The 16,250-nt window shown below is 54.2% G+C and overlaps 1 protein-coding gene across 2 annotated transcripts in view; it reads left to right on the top strand.

Moving 5' to 3' along the window:
* The first annotated feature begins 13,021 nt into the window (after window positions 1–13,021).
* DOK7 (docking protein 7) overlaps window positions 13,022–16,250 on the top strand; it is a 41,352-nt gene continuing 38,123 nt past the window's right edge. For both annotated transcript variants that reach the window (XM_030800842.1, XM_030800840.1), the window contains exons 1-2: window positions 13,022–13,145; window positions 13,217–13,262. In XM_030800842.1, coding sequence (XP_030656702.1) covers window positions 13,092–13,145; window positions 13,217–13,262 — 100 coding nt within the window. In that variant the 5' untranslated portion in view covers window positions 13,022–13,091. The remainder of the gene's footprint in view (window positions 13,146–13,216; window positions 13,263–16,250) is intronic.

Genomic DNA, 16,250 nt, shown 5'->3' with positions numbered 1-16,250 from the left:
GCCACACAGTTACTGCCCCAAGCAAAGCCCGATTCTGAGCAAAGAGGGAAGAGAGACACGGCCAGGCCCTTCTCCCCACGGCCCCTGCTGCCGTGCACGGGCCTCAGAGCCTTCGAGCTCATGGAACGAACTCGTCACTGAAGACCCCTGCCCCCGCCACAGTGTTGGTGCAGCCTGGGCAGTGGCTGGGGGACTGAGGCTGGCGCCCCTGCCCCAGGATCCTGAGAGTGGAGCTGCTCTTCCTTCTGAGTGTGGGGGCCTCCAGCAGCCGGTTCTGGGGCTCTGAACCGCACGGCTTCAGCCCCACTTCACCCACATCCGATGTGAGCCGTCCCTGACCCTTCCCCCATGAGCGGTGAGCATTTTCACACGCTTCCCCCGCCTCTGTTGAGATCAATGTACACATTTTCCCTTTGGCTCTACTAACATGATGACTTCCACGATAGGTTTCCTCCCTCCCTCCCTCCCGCCCTCCCTTTCTCCCTCCCTCTCGGCCTTTCTCCCTTCCTTCCTCCCTCCCTCCCTTCTTCCTTCCTTCCTTCCTTTTCTTCCTTTCTTTCTTCTTTCTTCTTTCTTTCTCTCTCTCTCTTTTTCTTTCTTCTTTCTTTCTTTCTTTCTTCTCTTTCTTTCCTTCTTTCTTCTTTTTCCTTCTTTCTTTCTGAGACAGGGTCTCGCTCTGCCACCCAGCCTGGAGTGCAGTGGCACGATCTCGGCTCACCACAACCTCTGCCTCCCAGGCTCAAGTGATTCTTCTGCCTCATCCTCCTGAGTAGCTGGGATTACAGGTGCCTGCCACCACGCCCAGCTAATTTTTGTATTTTTAGTAGAGATGGGGTTTCACCACGTTGCCCAGGCTGGTCTTGAACTCCTGACTTCAAATGATCTACCCGACTTGGCCACCCAAAGTGCTGGGATTACAGGCGTGAGCCACTGTACCCGGCACATGATAGGTTTTCTAACTCAGGTTGGCCTTGCATTCCTGGAGTGGACGGTATTGAGCTGGAGTGCGAGCTGGGGTCTTCCCTTTGCCCCTCCCGCGTGTTCCCTGCTTGTTCCCCTTGTGCTGTGCCGTGGGAGGCTGGTCTCTGTGGTCTGCAGTGGGCTGTGCACTCTCTGGTTTCTTCTTGGGCTACTGGGAGCTCCAGCAGGAGATCAGAGGCAGGGGAGAGAGACTGGGCGTGTATTTTCCTGGCTCCCTTTCTTTGGGGTCACCTCAGTGTTTCAGGTGGAATTATGTCCTTCCAGAATTCATATGATGGCTGGGCGCAGTGGCCCACACCTGTCATCCCAGCACTTTGGGAGGCCCAGGTGGGAATTCAAGACCAGCCTGGGCAACACGGTGAAACCCAGTCCCCACAAAAAATTTAGCTGTGTGTGGTGGCACGCACCTGTAGTCTCAGCTACTCAGGAGGCTGAAGGGGAAGGATCACCTGAGCACAGGAGGTGGAGGTTGCAGTGAGCCAGGATCACGCCACTGCAATCCAGCCTGGGTACAGAGCAGCATCCTGTTTTAATAAATTAATTAATTCATATGTTGAAGTCCTAACCCCTAGTAGCCCAGCATGTGACTACATTTGGAGATAGAATGTTTAAAAAGGCAATCAAGTTCGAATTAGGTCATTAGGATGGGCACTAACTCAGTATGACTGGTGTCCTAATAAGAAGAGGAAATTTGGACTGTCCACCTGAAATAAAAAGATCAGAATCCAGTTTAAAAGAGCGTGTGCAGGCGTGAAGCTGAAAACAGCCACGTGGGACACACAGACTGCAGAGGATTCGGGCCCGCACCCCAAAGCCAAAAAGTGAAGGTGCTGCTTCTACAGGCAGAAAATAAACAAACTGAACAGGGTTACAGTGCTTCCCATGCAAGGCTGGTTTATGAGTCGCAGCAATTTGATTAATCAGCTTGTTTTCTTTTCCTTTTCCAATTTGAAAGAGTCTATCGAACGTTCTGTCTTAGACAACGTGGTGGCCAGTGAGGTCTCTGTGTAAGAGAAGTCAGAGGGGAGCAAATCCACAGTGAAGATCAACATGAAGACGGAAGGGGTCTTCCCTGGTATCCTGTAGCCTTTTATAACACTTTACAAAGCAACGTAGGTAAAGGAAAGGCTAATCTATAATCAGAGGAATAAAGGTTACAGCTGCCTAAGCTACAGCTGCCTGTCATATGCAACTCAGGCCCTATAATCATGTTACTTGAAGATGCAAAATAATTTAAAGTTCCAACAGCTTTGGTTTTGAAGGGCTTCTTTTTACAGGACGCAGACATGTACAGCGGGAAGGCGATGGGAGACACCTGGAGAGAAGATGGCCGTCCACAAACCAGGGCCAGAGGCCGGGAGCAGGTGCCCCCTGCCGGCCTCCAAGGGAGCCAAGCCTGCTGCCACCTGGGTTTTGGACTTCTGGCTTCCGGAACTGCGAGGTGAGAAGCTTCTCTTGTCGAAGGCACCCAATCTGTGGTAGTTTATTATGGTCCCGTAGCAAACAAATACCCTCAGGTTGGCTGCGTCCTGGGAATGAAGGTCAGCGCTGCTCTCAAGATGTAAATGACTTTCTCCTTCTGAGGCTCCGGGGTCCGCTCCCGCCATTGCCAGCATTCTAGAACTGGTGTGGCCCCTCCACCTTAACCAGCCCTGGGCTCCCGAGTTTCTGACTGTGATTGTCCACATTTTGACCAAAAATGTGGACATAAAAACCCTCCTTGAACTGTTCCACCGTGTGTGCCCACCTATTGGGACCCTGACTGATACTTTTTTTAAAAAACTTTTTAAAATTTATATTTTATTTAGGATTTTGCACGTACGTTTATGAGATTGGCCTATAATTTTCCTTTCCTATATTCTCTGAATGACTGTTATCAAGGCTATCCTAGCCTCATAAAATAAGTTCTCCTTTTATCAAAATTCACTGGAAAACTCTCTATATAGTTAGAAGGATCTATCCTTTGAAAGTTAAATGGAATTCTCCCATAAAATTACCTGTCTTGGTGTTTTCTTTACAGGATTATATTTAACTACTGATTCAATGTCTTTAATAGTTATGGGACTAGTTTTATTTCTTCTTGAGCCAGTTACAGGAAGTTATGCTTTTATAAATACATCTGTCAGCCAGGTGTGGTGACTCATGCCTGTAATCCCAGCACTTTGGGAGGCCGAGGCAGGTGGATCACAAGGTTAGGAGTTTGAGACCAGCCTGGCCAACATGATGAAAGCCCATCTCTACTAAAAATACAAAAATTAGCCGGGCGTGGTGGCAGGTGTCTGTAATCCCAGCTACTCAGGAGGCTGAGGCAGGAGAATCGATTGAACCTGGGAGGCGGAGGTTGCAGTGAGCCGAGATCCTGCCACTACACTCCAGCTTGGGAGACACAGCGAGACTCTGTCTCACAAAAAAAAAAAAATTCATCTGTCTAATTTTTTATATTCATTGACATAAAGTTGTTCCTGGTTGTGATGGTTAATATTAAGTGTAAACTTGACTTAATTGACAAGTTAAAGGGTTGAAGGATATAAATTATTGTTTCTGAGTGTATCTGGGTGTTTCTGGGTGTTGCCAGAAGAGATTAACAATTGAGTCAGTGGACTGGGAGAGGAAGATCCACTCTCAGGAAGGTCCACTGTGATGTTTAACACTGAGTGTCAGCTTGATTGGATTGAAGGATACAAAGTATTGATCCTTGGTGTGTCTGTGAGGTGTGGCCAAAAGAGATTAACATTTGAGTCATTTGGCTGGGGAAGGCATATCCACCCTTTATCTGGGTGGGCACCATCTAATCAGCTGCCAGTGTGGCTAGAATATAAGCAGGCACAGAAACGAAAAGACTCGACTGGCCTAGCCTCCCAGCCTCCATCTTTCTCCTGTGCTGGATGCTTCCTGCCCTTGTACATTGGACTCCAGGTTCTTCAGTTTTGGGATTCAGACTGGCTTTCTTTGCTCCTCAGCTTGAAGATAGCCTATTGTTGGACCTTGCAATCATGTGAGTTAATACTTCATAAACTCCCCTTTATATGTATATATCTATCTTATTAGTTCTGTCCCTCTAGAGAACCCTAATACAGAGTTTGGTACCAGGAGTGGTTCTAGAAGAACAGAACATTAAGGATGGAGTTCTTTTGTTGGTTTTGGGGTTTCTGGAGTTGGCTGCTTAATATGATTCGGCCCAAAAATGCTAAGGACTCTACTTCTAATGGTATGGAGAACAATGATAGTCCTTGGCATGAACTATTTAGAGAGTTAGGCAAACTCAATGCATTTGACGCTCTTGATTCACTACTCATGAGAGGCGAGGAGTTTAGTGACTCTATACATAATATCTGTGACCATATGTGGAGAACCAAAGAACTAATGAAGCTGGTTGGTTGCTCCTAAAGTTCAGTGGACAAAGTGATGAAAGAAAATGATGAACTCAGGGATTCTCACTCTCAGCTTCAGAAGCAGATACTGAGCCTCAAATCTTCTAAGATTGCCCTCAGTGAGAGTCTTATCTCCTGTAGAGAAAGAGCTGAAATCGTGGAAAAACAGACACAAGCTCTTACCATGGGAGTGACTGACCTGCAATGAAAGGTACGTGCACAGCCTCGCCAGGTGCCCACTGTTAAAGTGAGGGCATTGATTGGAAAAGAATAGGACCCTGCAACTTGGAATGGGGATGTGTGAGAGGACCCTGATGAAGCTGGGGACACTGAGTTTGTAAACTCTGATGAACCTTTTTCACCAGAAGAAACAGCTTCCCCATCCCCAGTAGTGGCAACATTCCCTCCCCAACCCAGGCTGCCATCAGCCTTTCCACCTTTGTCTGAGGAAATAAATCATGCACTGCCTGAGGCAACAGTGATGGCCTCCCCTGAGGCAGTTGCCAGGCAAGATAATGTTGATTCTCCTGAGGAGCCACCCCTAACACCCCTGTTTGTTTCTTGACCTATAACTAGACTAAAGTCCCAGTGGGTGCCTAGAGGTGAGGTTGAGAGTGTGACCCATGAGGAGGTGTGCTACACTCGAAAATAACCATTTGAGTTCTCTAATTGATATAAACAGAAATCTGGAAAACAGGCATGGGAATGGATATTAAGGGTGCGGGATAATGGTAGAAGGAACATAGAGTTGGATCAGGCTGGATTTATTGATTTGGGCCCACTAAGTAGGGACTCTGCATTGAATGTCACAACTCAGGAGTTCAAAAAGGTTCTAATAGTTTATTTGCTTGGTTGGCTGAAATATGGATTAAAAGATGGCCCACTGCGAGTGAGCCGGATATGCCTGATCTCCCTTGGCTTAGAGGAAGGGATCCAAAGGCTTAGGGAGATTGGGATGGTGGAGTGGATTAGTCACTTTAGACCTACTCACCCCAGCTGGGAGGGTCCAGAAGATATACCCTTGACCAATACCTTGTGAAATAGATTTTTGAGGGCAGCACCTGCATCTTTGAAGGGCCCTGTAATTGCTCTTCTCTGTATGTCAGATCTAACAGTGGGAACCACAGTCACTCAACTACAAAATTTAAATATGATTTAATGGGATGATGGGAATAACTGGATCCTGAGGTGGCAGGGGCCAAGTGGCGGCACTTAACCGTCAAAGGCAAGGTGGGCACAGCTACTGTAATGGACAGCAGAGGCAAAGTGGCAATCAGAATAGTCTGACTCATGTAGAGCTCTGGCATTGGCTAATTAATCATGGTGTTCCTAAAAGTGAAATTGATACAGAGCCTACTGTAATCCTGCTTAATTTATATAAGCAGAAAACTTTTAGGTCAAATGGACAAAAGACTAATATGAATTATAAAAACAGAGAATCACAGCCCTTCAATCAATTTCCAGACTTGAGACAGTTTATAGACCCATAACCCCTTGAATGAAGGGGAGGCTGGGTCCCCTTGAGGAAGGACTCCACTACACTACTGACAATTTATACTGTTAATCTTTCTTTCTTTCTTTTTTTTTTTTTTTGAGATGGAGTCTTGCTCTGTCACCCAGGCTGGAGTGCAGTGGCGCAATCTGGGCTCACTGCAAGCTCTGCCTCCTGGGTTCACACCATTCTCCTGCCTCAGCCTCCCAAGTAGCTGGGACTACAGGCTCCCACTACCACACCCAGCTAATTTTTTGTATTTTTAGTAGAGACGGGGTTTCATCGTGTTAGTCTGGATGGTTTCGATCTCCTGACCTCGTGATCCGCCAGCCTTGGCCTCCCAAAGTGCTGGGATTACAGGCATGAGCCACCAGGCCCGGCCTATGCTGTTAATCTTTCTCCCATCCTTCCCCAAGGAGACCTCCAGCCTTATGCCAGGGTAACTGTGTTGGGGAAAGGGAAATGATCAGACATTTTGGGGACTACTGGACACTGGCTCTAAGATGACATTGATTCCAGGAGACCCAAAACGTCACTGTGGTCCTCCAGTTAAAGTAGGGGCTTATGGAGGTCAGGGAATTAATGGAGTTTTAGCTCAGATCTGACTTACAGTGGGTCCAGTGGGTCCCCGGGCTCATCCTGTGGTCATTTCCCCAGTGCCAGAATGCATAATTGGCATAGACATACTTAGCAGCTGGCAGAGCCCCCACACTGGCTCCCTGACTGGTAGAGTGAGGGTTATTATGGTGGGGAAGGCCAAATGGAAGCCATTAGAGCTGCCTCTACCTACAAAAAGAGTAAACCAAAAACAATATTGCATCCTTGGAGGGATTGCAGAGATTAGTGCCACCCACCATCAAGGACTTGAAAGACGCAGAGGTAGTGATTCCCACCACATCCCCGTTCAACTCTCCCATTTGGCCTGTGCAGAAGACAGATGGTTCTTGGGGAATGACAGTGGATTACCGTAAGCTTAAGCAAGTGGTGACTCCAATTGCAGCTGCTGTACCAGATGTGGTTTCATTGCTTGAGCAAATTAACACACCTCCTGGTACCTGGTATGCAGCCATTGTCTTGGCAAATGCCTTTTTCTCCATTCCTGTCCATAAGGCCCACCAGAAGCAATTTGCCTTCAGCTGGCAAAGCCAGCAATATACCTTTACTGTCCTCCATCAGGGGTACATCAGCTCTCCGGCTTTGTGTCATAATCTTATTTGGAGAGACCTTGATCGCTTTTCGCTTCTGCAAGATATCACACTGGTCCATGACATTGATGACATGATGGTGACTGGATCCAGTGGGCAAGAAGTAGCAAACACACTGGACTTATTGGTGAGACATTTGTGTGCCAGAGGATGGGAAACAAATCCGACTGAAATTCAGGGAACTTCAACCTCAATAAAATTTCTAGGGGTCCGGTGGTTTGGGACCTGTCGAGATATTCCTAAGGTGAAGGGTAAGTTGCTGCATTTGGACCCTCTTACAACCAAGAAAGAGGCACGATGCCTAGTGGGCCTATATGGATTTTGGAGGCAACACATTCCTCATTTGGGTGTGTTACTCCGGCACGTTTACCAAGTGACCCGAAAGGCTGCCAGTTTTGGGTGGGGTCCAGAACAGGAGAAGGCTCTGCAACAGGTTCAGGCTGCTGTGCAAGCTGCTCTGCCACTTGGGCCATGTGACCCAGCAGATCCAATGGTGCTTGATGTGTCGGTGGCAGATAGGGATGCTGTCTGGAGCCTCTGGCAGGCCCCCATAGGTGAATCACAGCAGAGGCCTCTCAGATTTTGGGGCAAGGCCCTGCCATCTTCTGCAGATAACTATTCTCCTTTTGCAAGACAGCTTTTGGCCTGGTGTACTGGGCTTTGGTGGAAACTGAACGTTTGACTATGGGTCATCAAGTCACCATGCGACCTGAACTGCCAATCATGAACTGGGTGCTTTCTGACCCGTCTAGCTGTAAAGTGGGTCATGCACAGCAGCATTCCGTCATCAAAGAGAAGTGGTATATATGTGACTGGGCTCGAGCAGGTCCTGAAGGCACAAGCAAGTTTTACATGAGGAAGTGGCTCAAATGCCCATGGTCTCCACTCCTGCCACCCTGCCTCCTCTCCCCCAGCCTGCACCAATGGCCTCATGGGGAGTTCCCTATGTTCATTTGCTGCGGTTTGCCATGGTTACTAAGGGACTGAACAAAGGAGGATGAATGTAGAAATGAAAACAAGAAACAAAAGAAACTATTTTAAAGGAAGGGCAAGGGGAAGAAGAAGGCGCCCAGTTTCCAGTGAGCAAGGGCAGCCACCCTGAGCTTCTATAGCCCTTCATATTGGGTAGAAAGAGCAGGGAGCAGGGGGTAATGATTGGTCAGCTCCTTAACTGATCACAGGTTCACATGATTGCTAACAGGCTTCATAGTTGCCTAATCACAAGAAACACTTGTGCCTGGGTCGTGACTGCTCTCAGCAGTCCTTCTGGGCGGCATATGCAGTTTGTCAGTTCAGCAACAACCTGCTTTTATGAGAACAGTTTGCTGTTTGCTCATAGAGCCTCCAGTGGTATACTGAGTTGATCATGACCCTCACTCTTTCGGCCTGCAACAGTCATTTGACGGAGGAAGAGAGGACTAGTGCCTGGTTCACGGATGGTTCTGCACGATATGCAGGCACCACCCGAAAGTGGACAGCTGCAGCACTACAGCCCCTTTTTAGGACATCCCTGAAGGACAGTGGTGAAGGGAAATCTTCCCAGTGGGCAGAACTTGGAGCGGTGCACCTGGTTGTGCACTTTGCATGGGAGGAGAATCAGCCCGGTGTGTGATTATGTACTGATTCATGGACTGTAGACAATGGTTTGACTGGATGGGGCTTGGAAGAATGGGCTTGGAAGACAATGGTCAGGGGCTTGAAAGAAGCATGATTGGAAAATTGGTGACCAAGAAATTTGGGGAAGAGGTATGTGGATGGACCTCTCTGAGTGGTCAAAAACTGAAGATATTTGTATCCCCTGTAGTGCTCACCAATGGGTAACCTCAGCAGGGGAGGATTTTAATAAGTAGGTAGGATGACCTGTTCTGTGGACACCACTCAGCCTCTTTCCCCAGCCACCCCTGTCATCGCGCAATGGGCCCATGAACAAAGTGGCCATGGTGGCAGGGATGGAGATTACACATGGAGATTCAGCAACGTGGACCTCCACTCACCAAGGCTGACCTGCCACTGCTGAGTGCCCAATTTGCCAGCAGCAGAGACTAACACTGAGCCTCAATATGGCACCATTCCTCAGGGTGATCAGCCAGCTACCTGGTGGCAGGTTGATTATATTGGATCTCTTCCATCATGGAAAGGGCAGAGGTTTGTCCTCACTGGAATAGACACTTACTCCTGATGTGGGTTTGCCTATCCTGCACGCAGTGCTTCTGCCAAGACTACCATCCATGGACTCACAGAATGCCTCATCCACCATCATGGTGTTCCACACAGCATTGCCTCTGACCAAGGCGCTCACTTTACAGCTGAAGAAGTGTGGCAGTGGCTCATATGCTCATGGAATTCACTGATCTTACCACGTTCCCCATCATTCTGAAGCAGCTGGATTGATAGAATGGTGGAATGGCCTTTTGAAGTCAGAATTACAACGCCAACTGGTGACAATACTTTGCAGGGCTGGGGCAAAGTTCTCCAGAAGGCCATGTATGCTCTGAATCAGCATCCAATATATGATATTGTTTCTCCCTTAGCCAGGATTCACTGGTCCAGGAATCAAGGCACTGAAGTGGAAGTGGCACCACTCACCATGACCCCTGGTGATCCACTAGCAAAATGTTTGCTTCCTGTTCCCATGACATTATGTTCTGCTGGCCTAGAGGTCTTAGTTCCAGAGGGAGGAATGGTGTCACCAGGAGACACAACTATTCCATTAAGCTAGAAGTTAAGATTGCCACCTGGACACTCTGGGCTCCTCCTACCTTTAAGTCAACAGGCTAGGAAGGAATTACGGTGTTGGCTGGAGTGATTGACCCAGACTATCGAGATGGAATCAGTCTACAACTCCACAAAGGAGGTAAGGAAGAGTATGCATGGAATTACAAAAGATCCATTAGGGCGTCTGTTAGTATTACCGTGCCCTGTGATTAAGGTCAATGGGAAACTACAACAGCCCAATCCAGGCAGGACTACAAATCACCCAGACCCTTCAGGAATGAAGGTTTGGGTCACTCCACCAGGAAAAAAAAAAACATGAACTGCTGAGGTGCTTGCTGAAGGCAAAGGGAAATGGTGGAAGATGAAGGAGCAAAGGCACCTCTTACATGGTGGCAGGCAAAGAACATGTGCAGGGAACTGCCCTTCATAAAACCATCAGATCTCATGAGACTTATTCACTCTCATGAGAAGAGCACAGGAAAACCCCACCCCCCATGATTCAATTACCTCCCACTGGGTCCCTCCCACAACACATGAGGATTACAGGAGCTAATATTAGAGATTTGGGTGGGGATACAGCCGAACTGTATTAGGCATCCTATGGGCAGGTCAGAAGTGTTGGTCACCCCTTCCACCCATGCTTTACTGGCCAGAACTCACTCATTCAGCCTTACCTGATTGGGGGGGGGGGTGGTACTGGGAAACGTGGATGCACGAATGGGTGTGACCACAGGGTACGGTGCTTGCCACGCTCAGCTGACGTGTTTCTCTCCCACACACCAGGCCACTTGGAGATGCAAGACAAAGCAGCCCACCCCTGGTCCCCATCATCCCCTTGGAATCACCTTGGAAAACCCTGGATCATTTTGAAAGACGCTCATGGACGTCATCTCATTGGGGCTCCTCACAGTATCAAGGTAGAAGAGGAAGCTGAGACCAGTAAGATAACACGGTGGCGAAAGGTGGTGTGGCTAGTCAGGGACAGGTCCCTTGGCCACAGAGCCACTGGCGGGTGGCAGTGCGCCACGACCATGGGGTCTGGCAGAGTGGCAGTGTGCCTGGCCACAGTGTCCAGCAGCAGCATGGCAGCCGCAGAGGGCTCTGTGGTCAGACAGGGGTGCCGCTGTGACCTGAGACTGTGGGCTCCTTTGAAGGTGATGACCCTGCCCCTTGTGTGGAGCCCAGCCGTGCTGTGGGGCCAGGCTATGGTGTCCTCCTGTCTCAGGATGTGACTCTGTTTTCACTGCCCACCAGCTCTCCAGCCTTCCCCTTGGTTCTTGGAGACCTGATTTGCTTCCAATCAACCCCTTTGTACTCAGTGGCCAGCCTATTTCTCCATTTGCAACAAGCAACCCTGGCTATAACTTGTGGGGAAACTTCTGGCTATAACTTCTGAGGCACAGAGCGGGACAGGAGCTTGCCCAGGGTCACAGAGCTCTTGGCCAGTCTGGGAGTGGCAGCCAGGCCACCTCCTCCTCCTGCAGGAAGCTTCCTCCACCTTTCAGCAGCCCTGGAGCCGCATGGAGCAGGGAAGGGAGTTGTCTACCCTCCGGCATCCTGTGTGTTCCAGGCTGTGTGGGAGCAGGTGCAGCTGCCAGGCATGGCAGGAGCCTGGGCCCGGGCCAGCACTCAGGAATGCAGCGGGGCCCTGCCCCTCCCTGTAGGGATGAGCAAGTGCCAGGCGCCCAGGGCAGCGGATGTGTCTGCGGCTACAGCCCCAACGGCCCCCGCCTCCGCACCGGCTGTCCTGGGCCAGCCCCTTGGGGGCCTGGGATGTGTGGGGAGCATGAATGGGGCTCTGTGGCCCAGCAACTGTTCCGCGGAAGGCGGCTGGTGGCTGCACAGGTGACTGCGGGGGTGGGTGGGGGATGCAAAGATCTGCTTCCTGGGCCTGGTGTCCCCCGCCTTGTATGAGACCCTGACAAGACATCACCGAAGCATCAAAGCCAACCCTTGTGGCCCACCAGAGACCTCTCTCTTGGATCACAGGGGCAGTGGGGAGGGGCGCCCAGGGCTCCCGATGCCTCTGAGCCCTGCTCTGAGGTCAGCCGATGTGGCTCAGTCCTGGCTGTGAGGCCTCACGCTGCCCTGATTCTGTTTCCTCCTCAGTACGAGGCAGACAGAGCCCAGCCTAGGGTCTGGATGGGATGAAATGAAGACGTCTCCTCCCTAATGGGACACGGTCTACCCCTTCCCTCTTCTCCCCTGAGAACTGTCAGCCCTGTGAGGACGGGGTCTAGGGTAGGGCATGTGGATGGAGCTTCGCTGTTTGTCCAGGTGCTTATTTTCTAGGGTGCCATCGCCCCTCCCCACTGCTGTACCCGCATCTGCCGGGTGTCCCCAACCCCAGGGTGGTGGAGGCCGTCTCTCGGATGGGGCTGACACCCAAGGCATGGACCTGCCAGGTCCCCCAAAGCACATGGCCTGTCTCCAGAAGGACCTGGGTGTGACATCTGATGCCCAGGCCAGAGCTTGGGGACAGCTGGACTGGAGCCACAGGGTCAAGGAGGGGGAGTCCAGAAATGCAAAGTCCACCCAGCTGGGAGGGCTGCTGGCGGGTCCTTTACAAAGCAGGCAGCTCCTCTGCCCATGGGAGCCGGCTGGCCTAACCAGGGCCTGCTCTTGCCTGGGGTTGGGGGCAGAAGAGGTGGAGACCTGGGGCCCCGAGGCGGCACTGTGGGTCCTGGACCTGCCCACCCGCACTGGGGTCCCTGCAGCCTTTTAATGGGAACAGAAATGGAGGAAGAGACAGAGGCTGCCAGGGGCTCCCTGACCCCTACTGCCTGCCTGGGGAGGGGTCACCTCAGTGTGGGGGAAGCCTGGGGACGTGAGAGCATCCTAGGCCTGGGCTGCCTGTGGCCAGTCTGTTGTCGGGGTGTCTGGTGACCCCTGGGGTAGTGGGAGGGGTAGATGCCAGTCTGGGAAGCCGGATTGGTTGAAGACCAACTTGAAAGTTGGGAGCACTGCCCAGAGCGCGGCGGATGTCTGCTGGGTGGTTTTCTCTGCTTTTTGAAAAACAAGCCCCCGCCCGACCCCCCGCCCCCAGGCACTGGTCTAAGCGTCTGAGCCCAGATGGTGCGCTTGCTCCAGAGGGCGGGCGGCTCCGGTGGCCGCCGCGGGACGGTGGGGCCAGAGGGGCCCGTGGGGGTGGGGGAGCCGCCTGCAGGAGAAGGGGCCCCGCCCGCGCCGGCCCTGGAGTCGCCGGTGTCGCCGCCCTGCCTGCGGTCCCGCCCTCCTGGCCCAGCCCAGGGCCCTGGGAGCTATTTTGAAAGTGACCCTGGGCTGGGGCGCCGGGGCGAGCGCGGCGGCGCGGAACCATGACAGAAGATGACCGAGGCGGCGCTGGTGGAGGGCCAGGTCAAGCTGCGGGACGGCAAGAAGGTCGGGGCGCGTCGGGGGCGCGGGGGGGCGCGGGCGCGGGCGGCGGCTCACGCTCCCCTCTGTCCCCGCAGTGGAAGAGTAGGTGGCTGGTGCTGCGCAAGCCGTCGCCGGTAGCAGGTGAGCCGGGCGGGTGGGGAACGGTGGGCGTGGGGGGCCTAGAGGCCCGGGGCAGTAATGCCAGCTCGCCCGAAATCGCCGCTGCTGTCACCCTGCCGGGAAACCCGAGAGCCCCGTGCGGACCCGGACCCCATGGCGCCCCTGGGAGCGCAGGTGGGGGCCCAGGACGGAAGAACCCTCTTTCCAGCAGGGCAGATTGAGGCCCGAGGGGCTGCCTGGGAGGCCCTGTAGGCGGAGGGGATGCAGGCCCTGAGCCCCCCAGCAGAGCAGCAAGGGGCCCCCCAGAAGCAAAGCCCCACATGCCTGAGGGTTGAGCTGTGCTTGTGGAAACGCTCAGAGCAGGGCCCCGGAACCCAGCCTCCAGGGGTGCTGCGTGGGTGAGCGCTGACCCTGGGCCCCTCCCAGGCAGAGGAGAGGCTGGGCTGCGGTGGGGCAGGGCAGAGAGACTGCGACATTGCTGGGGGAACAGTCCTCTGGGAGGGGGCAGGGGTCCCCCGCAGTCCCTGCCCTGAGCCAGCACCCCAGCTTGGGGAGGGCCAGCATGGAGCCCCCAGGTCTGGCAGCCCAGGCCGCCTGCAGCGCTGGGCCTGTAGGGAGGGCTGAGCCGGGCCTGCAGCTGCTCCAGAGGACAGGTGCGGAGGAGCCAGCCAGGCCCTGGTCTGGGTGGGATGCTCGGCCTGCGTGCATGGGGGGCTGTACGCCGTGGGGCTGCCAGAGCGTCCTCCAGGATGGGTGTCTGTGGCTCCCAGGGAGGGTGTGGGGCAGGGATCCCTTCTGGGTCCCCTCTGCAGGGCCTCGGTGGTCCTGGAGGAAGGCACTTCCTGCCTGCCTCCACCTCCCCTTGCAGGGCCTGGGCTGCACGCTGGTCACTTCTCCACTCAGCCCTCTGTGCCCAGACCTCCTGCCTGGAGCTGTGGGGGCACCAACAGAGCCTGGGAGGGCGTCTTTGTCCTCGGGGGCTGCAGGGGACCTGGTATAGGAAGGGATGGGATCTGGGCAGAGTGACAGTCCCTGCCAGGCTGGGGCGGATGACAGGCTTTAGTCAGCTGTGGCTGGGCTGGGGCTGTGGTGGGGCAGGTGATGCTTGGTGGATGGTGCTGGGCTGGAGCTGGTGCAGACCCTCCAGAGAGGCCACAGCCCAGGAAGGCACCTGGGACAGCAGCCCCCAAAGAGGAGCGTCAGGGGAGAGGTCTTTGTCCCTCTTGGAGGGCTTTTCTTTCTGGATCAGACAGTCCCAGGAGGCAGGGCCTGCCTGCCTCAAGAGGGTGTGCTCCCCGGGCCGGTGAGTGCCTGAGTGGAGTGACAGGAGTTTGCAATGGGTCCCCCAGGTGGGACAATCTGTGAGTCTGTGCGTGAACGTGGTGGCTCCCGAGCGTCCGCTGGGTTACCCCGTATCCCGCGCAGCTGAGATCTGCAGCCTTGTGGGGCTGGCGTGGGAGGTGATGTGGGGTAGTGGAAGGCGCCATGCCCCCTCTGAGTGGATGTTCATTCCGACCCTTGCGGCCAGGTGTCCCTAGCACCCACTGACTCACTGGTCTGGGACTCATTGCTTTGGACACCTGCTTTCTGTGTTGGTCACTCCAGCAGCCCGGGGCTGAAACTGACACCCTGTGGGGTTGCCCAGAGGTGGGTCAGATGAGGCGATGGGACAGAACAGAGTTCTCACACCTACCTCCCCACCCTGACCAGGCCAGCCTGGCACCTCCTCTCTGCACAGAGGCCCTGATGCTTCTTCCCCCGGCCCCTCATGAGCCTCCCTGGATGCCACCCCCTTTGCCTTCACCCAGCTGCCTTCCCGCTCAGCGCTGGAGACCACCTCCCTTGTGGATGGGCCCGGCGTGGGGGGAGCAGGCCCCAGCCCTGGAGGAGCAGACAGCACAGACCCCGTGCTTCTGGTGTGAGGGAGAGAGGAAGGGTCCCGTCTGCTTCCTTGTAAGACAGGCAGGGTTCTTATTGTTACCAGCGGTGATTTCCTTCTGGGAAAGGCCCGGATGTGCACCGTTTCCACTGGCACCTTTCTCCTCGCGTTTTTCTCAATCATGAGCACGTCTTTCTCTTATGACAAAGTTTAGCGAATGAAAGGGAAACCCCTTTTATCAAAGGGCTGCTCAGCCGCAGCACCCGGCATGGCCAGTGGACGTCGGGCCGTCTGCCTCGGTGTGGGACTGTAGGGTGCCCTGCAGTGGGACCACGTTCCTCGAGGTCTCCACCGCATCCTCACTGCGGAACGCGTGTCTGCGTCCCCTCTCTGGGCAGGGCCCCGGGAGAGGAGGGTGGTCTGTGTCCGGTCGTGGCCCAGGACTCACTGCTGGTGGCCCTGCATGCCGGCCCCTGGCGCAGCCCCTCTCTTCTTCCTCCCTGGTGCGGCGGCTGGGGGTGACGAGGAAAGTGTTCTTGGCATTGTGTGGAGGGTGTGGCCCTAGGCCAGACGCTTGCAGGGGACCCGCTTCCCATGGGGCTGCCCCTGGGGGCTTCATCCAGCTCAGAAAAGCCACCGGGAGGGCCCAAGTCCTGGAGCTGGCAGGGTCTTGGAGTCACCGTGGGGGGGAAGCTGAGGTGCAGAAACCCGAGGGATCTGGCCCAAGACACAGACTAATGGGCAGAGCCCAGCTCCCCGCAACCAGCCCAAACCTCGCCCCCCACAGCTGGCTGGAAGTTCCGCGCCTGCCCCCGGGCTGATGGCTGGGCGCTTGCTTAGTCCCTCCATCCCTGCTCTCGGTTCTAACGCTGAGTTCCTGGAGGGCAGGGTCCCCAGTTCCACGTCGCCCTCAAAGGCAGCCTGATAGGACTGAGCCCAGCAGCCTGCAGAAGGGACCCCACGGAGACAGCGCAGGAGCCGGGAGCCCCCTGGCAGGTGCCCCGTGAGCCCCGGAGCTGCCCCACGGCTAGTGCTGTGCTGGGGCCCTGCCCTCCACAGTGGGCAGCTCTGCTAATGAGGGGCTGGGGGTGGAAACTGGCTCAGCCCTTCCTGAGCGGAGCCTTCTGGCC

Source organism: Nomascus leucogenys, chromosome 20, assembly GCF_006542625.1.
Source record: "Nomascus leucogenys isolate Asia chromosome 20, Asia_NLE_v1, whole genome shotgun sequence".
NCBI classification, from domain to species: Eukaryota; Metazoa; Chordata; class Mammalia; order Primates; family Hylobatidae; genus Nomascus; species Nomascus leucogenys.
This window is presented reverse-complemented; position numbering and strand designations above follow the sequence as displayed.